Source organism: Hyalella azteca, unplaced genomic scaffold (assembly GCF_000764305.2).
Source record: "Hyalella azteca isolate HAZT.00-mixed unplaced genomic scaffold, Hazt_2.0.2 contig15271, whole genome shotgun sequence".
Lineage (NCBI taxonomy): Eukaryota > Metazoa > Arthropoda > Malacostraca > Amphipoda > Hyalellidae > Hyalella > Hyalella azteca.
In genome coordinates this window covers 218,278-236,646 of record NW_025945128.1, presented here as the reverse complement: position 1 = coordinate 236,646, position 18,369 = coordinate 218,278, and the positions used below count along the sequence as shown (strand labels likewise).

At 38.8% G+C, this 18,369-nt stretch overlaps 1 protein-coding gene across 1 annotated transcript in view; it reads right to left on the bottom strand.

The window, feature by feature from the left end:
• Nucleotides 1-18,369, bottom strand: part of LOC125179126 — a 70,544-nt gene that overhangs the window by 12,819 nt on the left and 39,356 nt on the right. The window contains exon 2 of the mRNA XM_047884355.1: nt 13,297-13,505. Coding sequence (XP_047740311.1) covers nt 13,297-13,480 — 184 coding nt within the window. The 5' untranslated portion in view covers nt 13,481-13,505. The remainder of the gene's footprint in view (nt 1-13,296; nt 13,506-18,369) is intronic.

The following is an 18,369-nucleotide window of genomic DNA, read 5'->3' as shown; positions in this document are numbered from 1 at the left end:
CGATGGTGCGGCTTTGGCAGCCACCAGGTACGGCAGCCAGGACAACTTGTCTCCGTAATGAATGAGGCACCCGAAGAAAAGTTGCAGCAGTTAGAAGTTCTGATAGATCATCAGAGGGGAAACGCGCCCTGGAAACGTTCGAAGTTGTCCATTACACGCTTGGGGGATCAGCGCCAGCAGCGAGGGAGCCGCGCAACTGCTCCAAACGCTGTCGTCCATGCAAAGTCAGCCAGGAACATTGATGGCTCCTCAGGTTAACCTATAAATTTAGCAATAATCTTGAGACAGCCGGCAGCTGAGGGCAGCTAGACCTCAGATTGTCTCCGTCCTTATGGGACAACTTCAGCTTGAGACACTCAAGTTTGAGACACCCGTCTTGATCGATTGTAGACCCAAATGAGAGACTCAGTGGACCCCGACAAAAGCAGTAATTTGTTGCAGGCAGAACTATTACCTCTACCTTCCCGATTTCTGATTGCGTGTCATTCGGAGACGATCTCTATTGTCGCGTACATGAGCTTCTTCATTGCTTCTTAATATTAATCCCAGAAGTGAGGAAGTCCTTGCCAGAATCGTTAATTTTCTTCATTTGTTGGATGAAATTGATACTTTAATAGTTTATAGCATACAAGCGTTGCTCTTCGATAAAAAAGACAAAATTTGACAAAAAAATAGATGAAAATTTTAAACGCTCAAATTTTTGTAATAACTAGAATCAAATCAATTATGATTGAGTGCTGCAGGAATAGCAACTAGCATGTAAAAATACTAATGATATTAGAGTAGGAATAGTTATGTCCAGTATGCAACGTTGTTCGCGTTAAGCTTCAAGTGGTCTTCCTTGACCAAAATACATTCTTCACAGTTCAACACACAGTTCCAGTTAGCTGAAATAAGCATATGGTGAGCACAGATCTCGAGGTAGCTATAACTCGTCGCTTCAAGGCAATTGTTGCATATCCAGACGCGTATTAACGCACCTCTCTCCCGGTGCGAATGCCAGGCGTGGGGCAATATAAGCAGTCATGAGCCACATTTCTTTATCCGCTCACTACAGCAAACGCTGCAACGCGCCTGTCGCCTCCCAGCGATACAAGGAAGCACTTGTTGCTCACAAATGACGACAGGCAAGAGCTGTCCCGTGTTCTTCACCCGTAATGCAATCAGGTAACAACAGCAACTATTACCATTAACTAAGTAACTAACCAGTGATCTACTCAAGTTCCTCTTATCAAATTTTTTCACATGATATAATAATCATATGATATAATAAGTATATTTTACTTTGTGTAGATGTAGCCATGCATACATAGCTAATGAATGAAGGGCGCCAGAATGTCAGTACAAGTGTGAAGATTGCTTAGTTTTACCCTGCTGCAACATGTTTGTCAATTCAAAGAGACAAAGACATACAAAAACAATTGATTAGATAAAATGGAAACATAGACAGGAATGGACAATGACAATTATTTATTATTGTAAATGCTTCTATTGTTGTGGCGAAAAATCACCGCATCAAGTGATTATCCAGTCATTTTGGGCAAAGTCCAAACCCTTCTTCAAACTAGTATTGGACGATAGTGGATGACAGTCTTTTGTGGGAATTGTGCGAAGCAGAGAGCTAAATTTTTCTTACAATTAAATTCTAGAAATTAGGATGGTAACTTGAAATATATTTGTTCGAATAAACGAGTGTATTTAGCCAAATAGAATAATAGGGAAGTTTGTGTTGAACAGAATGCCAATCAACAAATATTGGATTCATTATTAAATTCGTCAGTTTATCAAATATTGAGAGCCTAATATTTCGTCAGGCAGTGGAATCATTGACCGATTAATGGCGTATTCATAACGTAGCAGTAAATATCGGGTGAAGGTGCCTTGGATTTCGTTAAAAACGTCGCACTTAATTATAAGGAGTGGCTTCATAACGCATCATTCATTTATAATAATGGCAGCAATTAAAGCGAACCGCATTGTAGGGTGCGCTCATCACAGCTGCTCATTCTGCCCTCGCTGATCATTGCTAATAAACATACATGAGAACTTTCCGATCGTTCGATTGAAGCCGAAGCCTAAACTATGAATATTTAAATCAGGGCCTCGTTCCAAAGCGCCACGGCGCGCATTGCTATGAGCAATAGCAAGTGCGGCATGCCAGCGTAAGGCGCATTAACGAGCGTACGGCAGGCCTGAAGCACTCTATATGTAAATCTTTGAGTGAAGTCCTTTCTCCCTTCCTTCCATATGTACGCCTTCCGTCTGCCTCTGCTCTTTCTAACTGCATTAATCGACTCCAATACCGCGATGGATTCTAATTGATTTAACGCAGAGATCTCATCGAATAGAGCTGCACAACGTGACCTTTTATGAGCATGTATATGGGCTAAGCCCATGCCGGGCAATCTGATGCAAGACATCTTTCAAGTGCCTTTTTTTGTGTTTTGCAATACGCCAACGTTCTGGACACATGATGTAGCATAACAAAAATTACTGGTTAGGGATTTATTGAAGAAAATTAAAGACATTTGGAATCAAAGTTGTATTCTGAGATACGAAATTCAATAATATCATTCATGGATGAATCTTTACACACAGCAAATGAATCTCGTTAAAGCTTTAAAATTAAAAAATGTAATGAATTTGAGCAGTCTATTTTATGAAAATCGGAATGATTGTATTTATTGTACCCTTATATGCGGGTAATTCTTTTCTGGCGACACGTAAAGTACCAGGAAAACCTTTAAATAACACGAAGTGGATCTCACTAAGAGCATCACCAATCTTGCAAAATAAATTTCAAATTTAGCTAACGCGGCTTGATCGTCTATGGAGAAATGTTGCAAATTATAAGAATGCAGTTACGATGTCGGGCAGATCTTGGTGCCTCAGCGGTATAGTCATCCTTTAAAGGGTTGGGTATGGGAAGCGCGTCGTGGAAGGACAAATGGTTCTTCTAAGAGCCTCTGCAGCTTACCGGATCGCCGCTCCTAACGAAATTAGAACTCATTGCACTTCAGTAATTGTAGCGGCGGCTGGCGGCTCTGCTGGGCAATGCTTGAGTCCAGCTGCACGGGAGGTGAACAACTGAACATCCCTGGAGCAATCTGGGGTGCGTATTGGGTGCTGCTCTTGGAGCAAGCCGGTGGTGCGTATTGGGTGCTGCTCTTGGAGCAATTCTTGGAGCAAGGCGGCGGTGCGTATTGGGTGCTGCTCTTGGAGCAAGCCGGTGGTGCGTATTGGGAGGTGTAAAGCTGGTGCATGGTGCGCACTAGATGCTGCGTAATGCTCTACAGCTGCAAAATACCGCCGATATTGATGAGAGAAAGGGACGGTACGAAAAAAAAAGAAATGTTTGAAGCAAACATGGTTTAGAGGTAGAAACGAAAGCATGATATAACTCCTGTATAAATAAAGGGAAATAAAAGAAGATATATAAATTTGAAAAATCGTTGAAAATTTGAACGGAAATTTAGGCACTAAGAAATCCATATATACACAAAGTCGGAGCTCGTTTAATATAGATTCTGTCAGATTATATTTCCGAACTCACAAGACTGTAATACAAAATAAATCAATAAAATCGGTATGTGAAGTTGCTATATGGCACGTCGGAGTAAAAATCAAAGTAGAAGTAAAAATAAGCTGAAGGTTATGTGCAGCAAGAGGTAAGAAAAACCTCCCGAGGCAACCAAAGAGCGTCAATGTGAACATTCCTCATCCCGTGGGCTAAGCCTGACGAATGTCTTCAGCTCGCCTCACGCTCTGCATGCCTACGACTCATTGTCGTGCTGGCGCCAGCTTCTCGACCGAAACATCGCCGCTATATTCGACTTATTTCAGGCACGGAATAAAAGAAATATCTTCTTGCTATATTCAAAGAACGCAATGAAGAAAAGAGTTCTGTTTTTGGTTTAAGGCACAAAGTGTTGACAAAAGTGGCGTGGTATGTTGTAGGCTCATTAGGTATAGAAGTGCGAGCGATGTTCCAATGATAATAATATCTCATCGCTCATGTCGGCAAATCAATGAAACATGTTGAAGTTTGTTAATATTTTTGTCTCTAATTGAACAAAAGACATCACTTCCTGCTCGTGTTCTTACCTACTCCGAGTGCGGTGGTTCTAATTATATATCATGAATTAAATGAACAATAGATTTTTTGAACCTATCTATAAGTTATAATGCAAGCCCATTGTTATTTACATGAAGAAAATATTTAACGGATGTTAATCTGGGATAATCTAAATTAATAAGCATTATTCATGAAGATGAATACAACAACAAAATTAAATCGAACGTCAACGGCAACTATAATCGCTGAAAATCATATTCTTGACACCATAGTTACACGGCTTAATGCTCCTGTCCTGATTACTTTCTGCATTATTATTATATTTAGTGTATTGTTAGTAGATTTGCTGTTTATTTTTAATCATCATTATTTAAGATTTTGTACATAATTTGAATAGGCATTCCAAAAATATGAATGCATCCACAATTTCAGAACATATTTTCGTAACGTTATCGCTCGATATCGTGCCAGCACGACTAAGAAGTTTATCTATAATTATTTAAGTGTGTTATTTCGAAGACAAAGAAGCTTCCAACAGAAATTAATAGCCATCATTGAACTTTACACGAGCATATATGGTTTATAGGAATTTGGCCTTATATTAACTTCACGGCATTATGTTATGTATAGAATTAATTTTACGACATATTGTTTGATGAACCATAATCCCTTCATAATGAAACTTTATTAATATAAAAAAAATATAAATTTTGACTGGGCAGAACAAAAACAGGGAACAGCTGAAAATCCATAACATTTGTTAATCAGTAATTTCGATTTTAAATTTGAATTAGAGTTTTGATTAAATATTTTGATCTATTCCCTGCTCATTACGATAACAATAAACATTTTTTCAATTTTCCATCCTGATAGTAATAAACTTTATGGTTTCGTGCTGCCAAAAAATGTCAATGTCAAGGCCAAAAAATGGCAATAATCTATTTTGTTTTTCTATAGTTCCATTAGAGGAGAAATTTCTAAATAAAAATTTCCGAATTATATGATAATATATATTTAGACCATTCTAATAAAATGGCCTGTTCATTGCACAATATCGGCAGACGTACATTCATAAAATAAGATAAGATTTGAAAGCAAATGTTCATAAAAATGATGACCATTTTCAAAAAAGTGCACGGTGCTTGTCGAGGAAATAAGCCATTAAAATCCAAAGCCAGGGAGGAAGGGAGTGCAGTGGAGGCTGTGTATTCATCTATTCAGAGGAAGCTGGTGGCAATTTAACGTAAATTCTGCCAGGTCACGCATGGCACTTGCGAATGATTGCAATTGAGTCCATAGAGAGGGAGGCGACGGCGTTTCAAGTGCCACCAACACAAACAACAAACATTATTTATGCACACACCAAGTTACTTAAAATGAACGAAAGGTGAGCGCGGCAGAATGTTCCATTGAAATTATGTAGACATTCCAGACTCACATGCCCATCAGGATGTTATTCGTGTACTCAGTGAAAATTATAATTATTTGTGTTACTGGAATGAAATTAACGTTTTCTTATTTTAATTTAATGGATGATATGCGATAATTTCTTAGCAACTTAAAAAATACCACGACTTATGAGACTCGATCCTTTATTTTTATTTCAGAAAATAATATGAATCTAAAATTATTTTCACATTTTAGCAATTATCTTTATTCTTTCTTTATTCTTTCACACACAGAAGCAACACAGCACGACTCAATAGAACGAGAAAAAAACATGATATTTGGTAATTAAAGCTTCCAGGTGAAAAGCCCATACAAGCTGTAAAAAAAGCTTCGCAGGCGTAATAGGTGATAAGTATGAACGTAATAGTGACAACAAGTACAACAAAAATCAACACAAATACCACATTCCAAAGCAAAGGCAGCACACAAGTAAACTGTCACAAGAAAAAAAAAACTGTATGATAAACAACGTTAAATTAATATTGAGCAAGAATATGATCACGAAATTTTGTCTTTAAAATGGATTTAGAACAGTTTATTCTGAAGTTATCAGGCAGTTCATTAAAATGTTTTACACAATTAAAAACAGTACCATTTTTCTCTATTTCTAAACGGACCGGTGGAAGGTTGAGACGAACGCCTCTGGTATCATGGAAATGATGGGGAATAAGAGGAGCAGAAAAACTTTCAAAAAAGACGCTGATCATGAAAAAGTGCCCGATTCATAAACTGTAAAAGCTCAAATTTGTACATGTCGAATTTCAGGATTTTTGACTGTCTATATAATTCATTAGTACGAATCAATGGTACATAGTTAACATATCAAACCCTAAGGATTGACCGCAATGTCCTGTTCATCAACGTGATAACCGGTTTTTTGTACAGATAGGCACTCCACCCCATATTACAAGGGTATTAGAAAATTTAGATAAAAATAACGAATAGAAGAGCGTTCTTAACGAGGAGGAAGGTAAGATACTTGATAGAGCATGTAACACTCCATGGGCTTTGCTAAGTCCCTGGCAAACGTAAGTAAAATGTTTTTAAAAGTCATTTAAGAAAAATCATAAGCATAAATACGAAAATCGTCAACCCATTCTACCAGAAGACAAGCCAAAAAACCATTAGACATGAATGTATGTAAACAGTTGGCCGCTTGTCCGCTACTATCAATGAATTATGTAATTGAAAGATAAGTTCTTGTAATGTTGGCACTCTTAGAGATGAGAGAGCCTAATATAAGCGATGAAAAATAAAAAAGTTCAACACTACATGCCACTTTCCGAGCCAGAAATGCAAAGTTCGTTTTGGCAGCGGAAACAGCATCTGGTTTCGCCGGCAGCTACTGAGCAATTTAAGCCAAATAGCAATAACATTTTTCCGCGCCTGCGAATAAGGAGTGTTAAGGAAGGGCAGTTAACTAGAAATTCACGACCTATTTACCTCATGAGCACAAACAGCGGCGCTCTGAAATGAAGGTGACTGAGTCAAAGACACGACTCGCTGCATGCGTCCAGCCCGTCGTCAAATGCTCGAGCTTATTTTGACCAACAGTCTTATATGGTAGAAGAGTTGTGAAAAACGATGTTTTCAAGTAAAAGGTTTTATGCTACGTAAATAACACAGTTACGAAATCAAGGGAGATTTCTACGAAGCAATCTATACTTATTTGATTTGTGGAATATCAATTTTATACCAGGGGAGGTGGTTAATTTGAGTTAAGTCTTTTGCTGAGAAGTGGCAACGTTCGAAAAATTTTTACGAGTTATCTTGAAGGCGTTGGGAGAAAAGAGTCTGGACAACTTGAAAATTTCTCTCTAAGTGCGATTGACCGCAAAAACTCCATTGCAAACAAAAATATCGTAACCAGGAGCACAAACTACGGTTTTATTCGATGAGTTACGTGTTAAATTTCTAATACTGTAGGTGTAGAGGGCGTGCCAAAAGATATCATAGCTCTTAAAATAAGTTTATAATTGCGACTGAGACACGAAGGTAAGATTGTAAATAGCAAAAGCCAATTGTCTCTCATAACACGTAACTATAGGCGCAGGGTTGCGTGCGATCCTTGATACATGATTACACTTGTTGAAGTTGAAATTACACATGAAGTTTAGTGTTACTGACATTCATGATTCTAATGTTTTTCTTCTACTTTTACTGTAGCAGAAATGTGCCGCAATGAAAAATACGTACGGTAGAAATATATTGACATGACAAATGATCGCCCATATACGCATATATATTAATGATAAGTATGGTTATTGTGCGACACGTTTCTCAACAGTTCCCGAAAACTGTGTCGCGGAATTGTTCGATCAAAACGTTACTCATATACTTTCGACAATAGCGCGACATTTTTTGCATATTGTGCGACAAAATGTCGCACAATTTCTGTCTCGGAATGTACCAATGTCGCAGAATCTACATATGATTAATATTTGCTATCAGTGCGACACAAAAAGAGATGAACGCTATTACGCGACATGCTAATTAACGAAAATCTCGTTAGGTTAGGGTCAGAATTAGGGTTAGAAGTGTGAAAAATGTTTTTTATACAATTTTTTTTTTACAATTTATCTAAGGTTAGGTCCAGCCAGGAAAGGTTCTTTTACCTTAAATAACTAATTAAAAATTGTCAAATAATAATTATCGCGGTATTTCCATTCATGTATATATTTAATTTGGCAGTCAATTTCAACGATGCCATGCATTCTAAATTCTTCGAAACGTTTAAACAATTAAAATGTGAAAGTTGTCTCAAATTCATTATAGTTGTCTCAAATATTATGGACGATGTCAGCCCAATAAGAAATTGTTATTCAATTTTGAGATCATCTTTAGAAACCACTATCTGATGATCGCCCGAAACTCCGTGTTGTATGTAATCTTGCAGTCTTTTTTGTACTGCGTTCGGCGACCAAAACTGCATCGCTATTCTGCCGGCAGATGTCGCTCCATGAAATATTTTTAATCTTACAATTTTGAACTGAAAATTATCGGTGCTCTCTGTATTAGGAATAATATGCAGAGTTGTAGCCATTGCACATATACTCTAGTATATTGACAACCTATTCAAAACTTCCGGATCTCATATATAACTTATTAAGCATTTGATATCAATAACTCAGACTAATACTGGCGTCGGGTGGAGTATATATTTTTGAAATGTAATGCAAGGTATTAAGCCAAAACTAAAGAAGAGTTGATATTCTTTTCATCCGTGCATGCAACAACTATAAACTAATATTGTGGATGACATTCGTAAATAATTCCTTCCAAATTGTTTAATTGTGGTAAAGTTTTACATCATTTGTTACGATGAACTTTATCTGAAAGAAGAAAGTTTTCACCATGTTTTCACTACCCTTCTCTAAGTGGTGCATGCACTGTACAAGAATATCTTAGAAATATTGGTAGCCAGGCAGCAGGTGCATGCGTGTGGTGCAGCGGTGTCGTGCTCGGCAGTCGTAAGGCTGACCGACGCAGTCAACCGCAGCCTTTACGGCATCACCACAAACCTGTCATCAACACGTCCACTTTCCAGGCAAAACAAATTCAAGGCAACTTTCTTTAAACTGAAATGAATTATCTGAACTATTTGATAAAATATTCTATCGAACTCTACTCTCGAGTTATTGTTGGGGAGGATTATCTTGAAACAACTAAGTAAAATTTTGTACAATGATGAAAATTTCATGACAGCCCGCTCAAATTATCCTGTACAACTGATTTTAACCGTAAAGACTGTTAAAAATTCCCATAAATATTCGAATTACTGCGTGTTTAGTTTGGACGAAATTTTGAATATATTTTGTGTGAATACGACGCTACATTGCATATAAAATAAAGTAATGCTACGATGCATATACGATACTATCCACAAGATGAAAGCACGCATTATATATTCTCCTTCGAATGAAAAGAGTAGGGAAGTGGTATTATTCAACACTGAGATGGAGAGCGTGCACCAATAGTTTTATCCATCACTCTTTGTTATATATCTTTTGATTTATCGGTGGCCTTGTGCAGAGCATCGATATTCTACACAAGCCTTTGCTGAGACCGTCCCCTCGCATCCTCAAGTATAAGGTTACCGCCCGCATCGATAAGTTGCGTACAACGAGCTTGTTAGTTCCGAGCCACAATGGAGCAATGTTCCCTACCCTTTTTATGCCGAGTTTGAGCAACAGAGAAACTCGTCGAACATTTGCAAACTAATCACTCGAAAATTACGACCACATGCGATGGAATGGTTTTTTATTTAAACTTTGCCGCAATGGAGGACTCGCCAGTTATACAGACGAGGTATCTTTTAGAGCCGTAATGATGCATCATCTCTAAACAATTAGTGGGGTTCATAGGTCAAGCCCTGTAACGCACAGACGCTTTGCTATGAAGGTAGGCTGTTTTGTGCTCGGTCTGCCCAATTAGAGCAACAGAGCGGGATGTTGTTGGGAGCCACATCTGTCGTACACAGCTGTAATTAGCTTAATGGTCAGGCAAAAGATGCTCCAGCGCTATATAGGTTTGCGCTGCTGGACAATGTTCACTCTTCGTATCGGGAATTTTTGTTGCCGGCAGCTACAACTATGCCAGTAAATAGCACCGAAAATGCTGGCCCCGAGCCATTCACTTCAACTTTTCTGTGCAATTGACTGCCATCGAGTTTATTAAAGTCGACCTTTATTTTCAACAGCAAATTTTTTTGTTACCATTTAATTAGAACGAGCTAATATAATAATGATCAAGACCCAATAATATTTTATTGCCAAGAGAATGGTTCGATATTTTTTATTATGATTTTGTATCTATTTCTAATGCGATTATCATAATGATGATGGAGGAAAACCTTGCATAGAAACATGAAAAACTGGATTAAAAAAGTTGTGAATATCTTGCATTGATTGCTAATGAGACAATCTAATTTGTATTTCAGATAATCATTCCTATCATTCAAAAGCAAAGAAAAGTCCACAAAAATTCATATCTTTATAGAAAACGTTTCGGAGACCAGCTCCATCGTCAGTTCGTAGAATCTAGAATCGCAAATCAGAAGTCACTAATTAATATTAAAATCACTTGACTGCTTAAATCGCAAGTTTATTAAAAATTTAAAAGCAATAAGCAGCAAAGATTGGGCGGAATTGAAATTTCAATGCGAAATCTGGTTTATGAATTTTGGGTAAGCCATACAAAATACCAGGGGAAGAGCCAGATGCATAAAGTTTGAAGTAATTTTCAGATGAAAGGGCAGCAGAATCTTTAAGTTTTCTTAGGAAATTATGAATTTTGTCCTCAATCTTCAAAATTGTTTTAGCAATTGGATCTATAATTTCGATAAATTTGGAAGGGTCTGTAATGAGAGTAGAAAGGCTACTGTTGTAACGATTACGGTCAACTAATACAACGCCCTTGCCCTTATCTGGCTCACAAATGATTAGGTCCTTATTTTTGGCCAAGTCCTGCAACAGATGGGTGTCACGGGGTTGGAAAACTGATGAGAAAATTTTATAAGATTTAAAGCCGTAAAAATGATGGTAAGCTAGGCTTTGCAAGTTGCCCAGAAATTCAGGACGATTGGAAATAGAAACATTTCTTATGCTAAGAGCAAGTCTTTCAAAGGCTAAAAAGTATTTATAGAAGTCTAATTTAAAAACAGGCAGACAAAAATCAAGCCCGAAAGCCAGCAAGAATTTGGTTCGAGGTTCCAAGTTGTATGAACTAAAATTGAAAACTACTTTATCAGGGTTACAAGGATGGATTTCATTATGGATCCCGAGGTTGCTAAGTTTCTTCTGATGGGTCTGACTAGTAGCATTCTTCAATGCTTCGGTTAAACGTCTGACATGCTGACGGATTGCGTAGGCATCAGGGATGGAAAATAAATTCCCAACCCGAGCTTCACTTTCGGTGATCAAAGCGGTTAAAATTTTCAAGGTTTTCTTCTTGGACGATAGTTCCTTGCAAAGGAGCTTGTTCTGCCATGACTTGTAAAATGACGAGGTATGCAAACAACGTTTGTAGAGTCTGAACATGCTTGCGCATCCCCCTCATTCAGCAGTACGCGTCCATGCCGAGCAGTGCAACGTGCCAGTGTCCGATAGTGATTTTGGAATTTTAGCCTCCACAACCGGTGTTTCCGACTTGCGAATTCTAGAGTCCTTCTATATTTTTAAACAAAAGCCTATTTTAAATGCCGCCTATAGTTCATATCCCCTCGAAATTGTAAATAGATAGATTTGTTCCCGTGTTTGTTTCATTCTTGTTTGTTTCTCATTTGACGATTTTTGCATCAATGTGAATTTATTGCTAATTGTTTGTACCTGTGTTTTAGGTTTTGAACTGATGATGGAGCTGGTCTCCGAAAAGTATTCCTTTTTAAGAAATGGTGAATTTTTTGGCTATTTTCTTTGCTTTTAAAATTTTCACTAATTAATACATTGAAAGCCCAGAACGAAATTAAAAGCCTAAATTTACAAGTAATAGACGGAGCAAAAAAAGAACTATCTATTAACAATTTCATGGGGATAGGAGCTAACAGCTGAATTCAAACTGGGCCTAAGTTTAAAGATGTACAATGACTCTAAAATGCGCAAATCGGAAGTCCCGGAGCTGGAAGCTAACACCCTAAAGTCACTGTCAGAAATAGGGACATCACACTGCTCGGCGTGAGCGCGCACAGCCGAATGAGGTGATGCACATCGTGCACAACAATATTGATAAACCAGGGACGATCGCATATGAACAGGGAGCATATTTTTATATCTAAAGAAAAAAACGATTGCGAAATTGTTTACCAGCATTGACATTTGGGAAGTATCTATTGAACAAGACTTTTAATTCTCTTGACATAGCATTGGACGCAGGGCCGAAGTATGGAAAAGAACAATAAATAACTTTCCTACTATCGCGCTCAGGAGCAACCTCACTGTATCGCTTCGACATGAATTTCTTGATTTGGGTAAACACCAAATTTGCCGGAAATCCATTAAGTGAGAAAATATTATTGCGTAAAAATTCCAATTCAGCGTGCATAGCATGGTATGTAGAACAAATGCGAAAACCTCCGAGTAATAATGTTTGAAGCCCATTTAACTTGAATCGGAACGAACAAAAACTAAAGAAACTGGTGCTTAGGCCGGTGAAAGTTGGTTTTCGATACACAGAAGTCAGAAAACGGTCATTAGATTTGGTAATATTGCAATCGAGGAAGGACAAACTATTGTTAGATTCAAGCTCCATAGTAAATTTGATACAATTATTTTGTGAGTTTACGTAATCAAAGAATGGTTTGACATGAGAAGGATGCTTGAAAATTAAAAAGGTGTCATTGACGTATCTGTTATAGAATATTGGCTTAAAATCGAGAGGCCAATTGTCCTCTCTATTTTAAGCCAAGAAAAATCATACGTTTTTCAACGTGCGTAGGTGCCTCTTTAGTTTCGAAATTGGGAAGTAACTTGTCTCAGCTATCAGAGTAAAAATGTACCGGGCCTTCAAGATGTGACGAATTCAGTATAAATTATTTCATGAACAATTTATTAATGTATCAGTTTTAAATTTTTTATCGGTTTGTATTTCATGAAAATATATGTACGACGTAAGTTACTTGACGAGGCGAAGATTCTAAGGCCATGTACGACGTAAATTACTTGACGAGGTGAAGATTCTAACGCTATGTTCATGTACGACGTAAATTACCTGACGAGGCGAAGATTCTAAGACCATGTACGACGTAAATTACTAGACGAGGCAAAGTTCTTACTGACCAGTTCTGTGACTGCCCCTGCGAGGTCTCCTGAGGTTGCCAGGGGCGTCTTCCTCGTCGCTGCTGGAGTACTGGCTGGTGGCTGCCGTGAGAGGGGTGGCCGCCCTGGCTCCTCCTGCTGCTGTAGCGGGCACCCCGCGGCGGCTGTTGCGGCTGCTCGCTGAGCGAGAACTCTCAGCCTCCATCTCACTCGGTGACGGCGACCGGCATCTGCCATGCCAAAAATACCATTAAAGTTCACTTCCATGTGCTGTGTGAAAGCTATGAAATAACGGTTCAAGTATAACACATCCAGCTGAATCAGGCGACCGGCATCTGCCATGACAAAAATACCATTAAAGTTCACTTCCATGTGCTGTGTGAAAGCTATGAAATAACGGTTCAGGTACAACACATCTAGCTGAATCAGAATGTAGAGGCAAAAAATGTAGTTTGTGTTAACGTTTCAATATCCATCGTTGAGTTGTGCTATTATTACTTTCAGCGATTCAGGTTCATAGATGTTTAAAACTTGCTAATTGGCAGAGCAAAGAGAAGTGTAAACATATTCGTTAAATTTATTGTTTACTGTTGTTTACTGGACATGTTTCATATATGACAGGTGAACATTATTTTGCGCAAAGACACAATTTATGAGATACATTTCATGAAGTAACACAATTATGATATATTTGCAGGAGCGTTCTGCTTCTGCAAGCATAAAAGAATTTTTGTTGCTCTTTAAAAGCTTCAGTAAAAACTTCCCTGTTAAGCCTTTCCCATCAATAATTTTGAACCGAGATCTGCATGAAAAACTGAGTTCTACACTAAATTGTTTTAAGCTTGAAGCGTCCATTGTAGGCCTTGGCTAGATTGTGTTCGGCAGTCACTTATCAATAAGTTCAATATTGAGTAGGGTTTTACTAGGATTAAATATCAGCGATGAGAACTTAAAATTCAAACGTTTTATCAAAACTCGCATTTTGATATTCTCATGATTACGTGATTAGTAGATACGAGCAGGACCATAGAAGGAAAAAATGCTTCAATAGCCTAGCAAGGCGGTCTCATTAACTGCAAGATCCTGCAATTAGCGGGAAAATCTGTGGGTGTGATTGCTTTACTGCGAACTCACATTTCCTCACTACCACAAAGCAATGACGAGGCTGAGCTAACGAGTTAGGTGACTACGGCAAGTAATCGTCCCAAGTTTTTAAATGCCTAACTATTTAATGCGTGGTACAACACACACCAAGGTGGTAAAACTTACAATAATTAAAAAAAATACTTAGGCATATTGCAAACACAACGTAATTATTTAAAGATCGGCTGCATTATAAATGTGAAGTAGACGAAAACAATTTCAAATATATTTGCAATTTTTCATCGAATTTCCTTTAGATCCCGAAGTTGCTGGACTTTGTTACCTCCAGTAAAAGACGGCCTAAGCATCTTATTGATGTTCGGCAGAACGGAAGAACTTGGCATTCTTTATAGCAACGCAATGTTGAGGTCGGGGGTTTAGAGGACTTTTTATGGTCTCACTCTCGCTCCATAGGAGCGGAATATATCACCTTTATTTTAATTTGCCAAGCAGTTACGTCACTTTGGAAGAACAATTTTTCCCCGCAGAAGCAAAGAAACGCGAGGCGCGCAACAAGCTGGCAGTAAGTTTGGAGCTTGACTGCAAATAATGCAGAGACCGTAAACAAGCCGAAGAGAGCGTTAGAAGGCAGCTACCATGCAAACTACTGCAATAAAATCCAAAGCCATGTATTATTCATCGTAGCCGAGAGCGAAATGCTCGTGTCTAAGCTCTTGGAAGAAGCAATGAGGAAAAATACTTCGAAGCGTCTCATCTGGCACGTTTTTTGTATGCACTACAAACATAACGATTAAAGTTGGCTGTGGCGCGTCTGGAGATGAAACTTCATGAAATTCTTGTGAGCGTAGAGACACGAGCATATCAGATACAAGTGAGTGCTTCTGAACTACAATGTTCAAGTAAAATTTAATTTTACACGTACGTGTAAAATTAAATGTTTAATTTAATCTTACATGTTCTGTGAAATCTTTTAACGGCGCCAATTCAAGTAGAAGGAACATTGCTAGTGCCTCAATAACAAGCTAAAACATTACGGGAAAGTTATGGGTAACAAATTTATTAAAATTTGTTTGAATCACATAGGAAAAACTCGTATTTCTTCGGCATTCTTCTTGAAGTACCCGAAAATAGAATTTAGTTTGAATTTTCAGTTAAAAATTCGGAACTCCTGAATTCTCATGAACTCCTGATAGAAATTGCTGTTTCACTGAGAAGCTTTCCAGCTCAGGAGAGATGCAATGCGACATAAACCCTTTATTTTTTGCCATAAAGGCAAGATGGTGCCAGAGGTGTTGAACAAAGAATTTGAATTACCTCAGCAAACTGAGGAAACAAACTTCAGGACCAGAACTGCGACTTCAGAGGACAAACGTTTGGACGGAGAATACGTTTGAAATGACGAAAATGCCATCTTACGCTTATTTGATTGTTGTATTAGCTTGCATAAATCGCAAGTTTACCAAGAACTTAAAGCTAAGAAAAAGGCCAAGGAACTTCACCTGATGATGAAACTGATCTCTGAAACGTTTCCAGAGAAGGTATCATGAATTTACGGAAGTTTTCTTTGCTTTTGAATTCGTGGTTACATTTTTATTCTTCGAGGAACGTTGAGAACGCATATTTATTTGAATTTCTGTCACTATAGTCCATTTTTAGGTTGATCATCATTCATCTCCTCATTAATTACAAAATCGACCTCAGTTCAGCCGACCTCGGTTATTCTTCATTGACAGAATTAATAAAAACTGCCAAGGTTTATGTAAAGTAAATTTCCAGCGAAAGAAAATCACTGAACCTGGCGCAGGATTGACGCCACAGTCATAATCTGCCGAGATCATATCAGGGTTGCCGGTCAAGCGACCGTCACGTGGGTCACGGCATACCTGCGCTTCTCGGCCACCATGAATTGTTTCTCAACAACAAATTATAAAGAGGACCAAATGAGGGGAAAGATGACACCTCATAAATTAAAAGATTTGAGAAGACGAACGAAGGGACAATGCAGTCTACTGAGAGTGTGTAGTCTCTCAAGATTACCATTGAACAGCCGTAAACAATTTTTCAGCGAGAAGTTTAGAATTTATTAAAAATGATGAAAAAAATCTACAATATTCTGAATTGATGAACAGTAAGCAAAATGGTAGTTTGTTTTAATGAACAGAATGTCCATGAATAACGAATTTGAGTGACCAAATAGCTACTAAAAATTCAATAGAAATTGGAAAATTTAGTGATGGAACGATAATTTAGTTTCATTTATGGAAATTCGACCGTGGTGACCATGCATGACCCCATGTGCTCTAAACAAATCTACGGGCATAGTACAACTTATTCAACTATCTCTACCCTAGGAATGACTGAACTTTTTTCTTTATTTTAGTTTTGTAGTTCGGAGGTTTTTTGCCACGAAAAGAATAGCATTTACCCGCCATTAATAGATAAGGCTGTCGTAAAACTCGGCCGTATCAGCCATAAAAAGTTGAGAGGCTTCACTGAAAATTCTTGGGAATGGAAACGTCTTGAAGAAACTTAATCACAATCAAGCCGACGGGAGCGACGCAGGGGCCGCGTTCACTTCGAACATTTAACAGAACTTTCCGGCACTGAAAACTCCTCTCATTAAATGTGGATAAAACCAACGCAAGTGGAGTACGGTGGCTGAGGCTGAATTAGGAGAAAAGAGTCGCTTTTTAAGAGACATAGGTGCTCTCGGAAACTGGTGAAAGGAGTCAACAGAGTTTTCCTGAAGGAGAGTTTCGCGTTTGCTTCTAGGTGAACGCCATGTCAAGGTTTTGAAGGAAGGTCCGGGTTTGGAGGCTCGAGCGGGCTGCTCAAGAAGCGCAGCACACCATCGAGAGATCCCAGACAACGTGACTGCGACTTTCTTCTGATGGAACAACTGAAGTTTCCAGTTAATTGTGCTCATAAAAGCGCCAGTTAATGTGCGTCATAAAGAGGGACGTAACCCTAGTGAGGATTGCTCCTTGCCGCTATGGAGCTTTGGCTTAAAAGGATGCACTTGCTTGGGGTATTTCAGACGGTAAAAACGTGACTGGTCTCGGCGGAATCGAGGCACTGATGTTCAAAATATGGTTGTGTCATGAGTCTGAAAGAGAAATTTTACAAGATTAATTCGTCGCTTTTGAAAATAAGTGCGTGGGGCGGATTCTATAAGCTCAATTAGCGAGCGAGCAAGAGGTTGGTACAAGAACAAAAAAGCTTTGTGTACAAATTGCGAAGAGCGTTAGGACATTTTGTATTTTTTTTTGCCCATCGCAGTCCACAACAACAATACCAGAAACCAATAGCCACTAGGCGCACCCGCACAACCCGAAACTGTCCATAAACGCATTCGTTAGTTACCGTCCAGCAGCTGCAGCTGTCATCAAAAGCCACGAGTAGTGAGCAACAGTCAAACAGTCTCCGGTAGCCCCCAACACTCTCCAGCTGTTCCCTATAGTCTCCTACAATCTCAAACTAACACAAGCAGCAAGTCTTTAGCAGTCACCAGCAGTCACCATGCAGCAGACACCACCAGCCTCTAGCAATCACAATCTGTCTGCAGTAATCACTAACAGTCTCCAGCAATCATCAAAGTGTCCAGCGGTCTCCACAACTCTCCAGCAGTCCCCAAAAGTCATCAGCAATCTCTCCAAAAGTCTCCAGCAGTCTCCAGCATCAGGGTATCAGCAAGTTGTTTCCCAGATCTCGGGAGATCAGCTGAGACGTCCGAGTTGCCGCTGCGGCTGTCAGGCTGCGCCCGTCAAGCCGCCCAAACGCTGCAGCGTCAGCATTTATTGCCGCGTAAGTTTTAATTACTTTCTTACAGAGTTTTTATTCCTGTTTTGCATGGCCATAAAATCTGTAGACTCGGAAGAAGAGATTAAGAGAGAGGCGCAAGGGCGGCACTAAAGTGAGAAATTTCCTGGTGAAGTACAGCTAAGTACTTCGTGGAAGGCAATTATCTGTAAGAAAAGCTTTTTAAACTAT